The sequence below is a fragment of the Austrofundulus limnaeus genome, unplaced genomic scaffold, assembly GCF_001266775.1.
Source record: "Austrofundulus limnaeus strain Quisiro unplaced genomic scaffold, Austrofundulus_limnaeus-1.0 Scaffold58, whole genome shotgun sequence".
NCBI lineage: Eukaryota > Metazoa > Chordata > Actinopteri > Cyprinodontiformes > Rivulidae > Austrofundulus > Austrofundulus limnaeus.
Genome location: NW_013952460.1, coordinates 353,046 through 355,439, shown reverse-complemented (window position 1 = coordinate 355,439; position 2,394 = coordinate 353,046). Strand labels below are relative to the sequence as shown.

The following is a 2,394-nucleotide window of genomic DNA, read 5'->3' as shown; positions in this document are numbered from 1 at the left end:
GTGATTGGCTGATTAGAAATTAAGTGTTAACGAGCAGTTGGACAGGTGTACCTAATAAAGTGGCCGGTGAGTGTAGAAAACAATCAGATAAAAGCAGATAAAAAGAACGCCACACAAATGTCACAATTTGTATATTGATTTTCGTTTTCTCTGTCAATTGTTCTTGTCTTTTAATTTTGAAAGTCCAAGCCCGTAAGGAAGTGACGTCAATGCGTTAAGTACGCAAACATGAGTCGATGTAGCGGAAGTGTAGAAAACACGCCCCTTTTTAATGCTTCGTTTGTTGAAGCAAGCCTTAACTTTTAGGCATATGATATGTGCGTGCTTTGAAAATGATACATTAACTTATATTTTAACTTTTCGAACTTTTTAATTTGTGTACTTTTAACAAGTTCAAATCATTTGTTCTCAAATCGTGCTTTTATTTTCAGGAACTTTGACCGGAAGTGCTTTTCCATGCTAGCTAACTTGCTAGGCTAGCCTTCCTTCAAACAGAGCTCCACCGTCACACAGCTTGTGTGTAGCTACTCGACCTGATAAACAACTCTACTCCACTCCAAATAGCTTCAAAATGTTGTCCTACATCATTGGCGTAAGTATAGATTAATGCAACCTTAAATTAAAATTACTTTTATTTTTCGCTGTTTTGTTAGCAATGGTCAAAAGGCAAACGTTCAGTTTTCCAAACTTAAGTGCGGACGGGCCTCTCCGCAGGAATTGGCGTGACTCATTTCTCCCTGTTAGGGGTTTAAGTGACTTTTAGCTTGACAACGCCCTGCAGAGGTCTTAACCAGTCTGCAGCTAATGTTAGCTGGTGGTCTGAGTCATTCTTCTGTTTTTGACCTTCATCTCACAGCTGATTCGAGGCGGTTTTGACGCAGTCATCAACCTCATCTTCAGACTTTTCTTCTCCAAGAAGAGACGTGCCATCACCTTGGAGGACCCAAGCATTAAATATGCTCTGCGGCTTATTGACAAACAGGTAATCAGGCTGAACACAACCACGTGCACCTGTATACTGTATAAATGCCAGATTCGTACAGTTGTGTTACTTCGGTGTGTATTTTATGAAGTACTCTGTTTGTTTTAGATTGTCAGTCATGACACAAGGAAGTTCCGCTTTGCGCTGCCTTCTCCTGAACACATCCTCGGCCTTCCTATTGGTCAGTATGTGATCTCAAGCAGTCAATATACCATTGCAGAATGTATGAGAACATTTTAAAATAAATACCATGTGTTTAAGTCTGATATTCAGCATTGGTCAGAGCCATTTTGCATGTAGAAAAACATTGAAAACTGACATGTGAAACATTTGTTTGACTCTGTTCAAAGACATTGTTTCAAAGCTGATTGTGTCACCGTGATTTGTAAGAACAATGTTTCCTTTCCAGGGCAGCACATTTATTTGTCTGCTAGAATAAATGGGCAGCTGGTTGTGCGCCCGTACACACCGGTGTCCAGCGACGACGACAAAGGCTTTGTGGACTTGGTGGTGAAGGTGAGAGCAGAAGCGTTAAGTTRCTGTGCTTGTCTCTGTTTTTAAGGTATTGCCACATGTGTGACCAAAATATCCTATAAACCACTAGAGGTGCATTAAAGAAACTGGCTAAAAAATGCATAGAATAAGTATGTAAGTCGTCCAAAAAAAAAAAAACAAAAACGTATGTGATATTTCTTCAGATTTTTGATTGCCTTTCTATGCGATGTATGTTTTTTTTTTTTTTTAATCATTTTGGATGACGTGTATGGGTATTTTTTTATATATAATTTTGGAGGACTTACTATAGCAGTGTTTTTCAACCCTGGTCCTCAAGGCACACCGTCCTCCATGTTTTAAATGTTTCTCTGCTTCAGTCACCAGCTAATCATACCCATATGTTTTGGGCTTGCCCTAAATTAAGTGGGTTTTGGAGCAATACTTTTTAAAACACTTAGTCGAGCATATGATCAGACCGTCCTCCCCAATCCATTGTCAGCTATATTTGGCATTCCTTTGGACCCGGACCTCTCTCATTCTCTGAAACAGGTTTTAGCTTTCTCCACTCTTTTAGCTCGCAGACTTATTTTACATAAGTGGAAGCTGGGCACCCCTCCCTCRCATMACCACTGGGTGAAAGAAATTCTCTACAAACTGAAACTGGAAAAACTCAGGTTTTCACTTAAGGGCTCTGCCAGCAAATTTTTAGAGACTTGGAAARCTTTTCGATCTTGAGTAGACTCCACCACCTTGCTTCCTGACACGGAAATTAATTAAAATGTTTGTAGTTTTTGTTTTATTTTACTTCTCTAATTGTAATGTAATTTATTTAGTTAGTTATTTATCTCCTTTTTAATGTGTGCATGTTTGTTTGTATGTATGTTTGTGTAAGTGTGTGTGTGTGTATATACATATAC

The 2,394-nt window shown here is 38.9% G+C and overlaps 1 protein-coding gene across 1 annotated transcript in view; it reads left to right on the top strand.

Moving 5' to 3' along the window:
* Positions 1 to 339: 339 nt before the first annotated feature.
* LOC106518245 (NADH-cytochrome b5 reductase 3) overlaps positions 340 to 2,394 on the top strand; it is a 5,500-nt gene continuing 3,445 nt past the window's right edge. The window contains exons 1-4 of the mRNA XM_014009436.1: positions 340 to 592; positions 857 to 982; positions 1,091 to 1,163; positions 1,392 to 1,498. Coding sequence (XP_013864890.1) covers positions 572 to 592; positions 857 to 982; positions 1,091 to 1,163; positions 1,392 to 1,498 — 327 coding nt within the window. The 5' untranslated portion in view covers positions 340 to 571. The remainder of the gene's footprint in view (positions 593 to 856; positions 983 to 1,090; positions 1,164 to 1,391; positions 1,499 to 2,394) is intronic.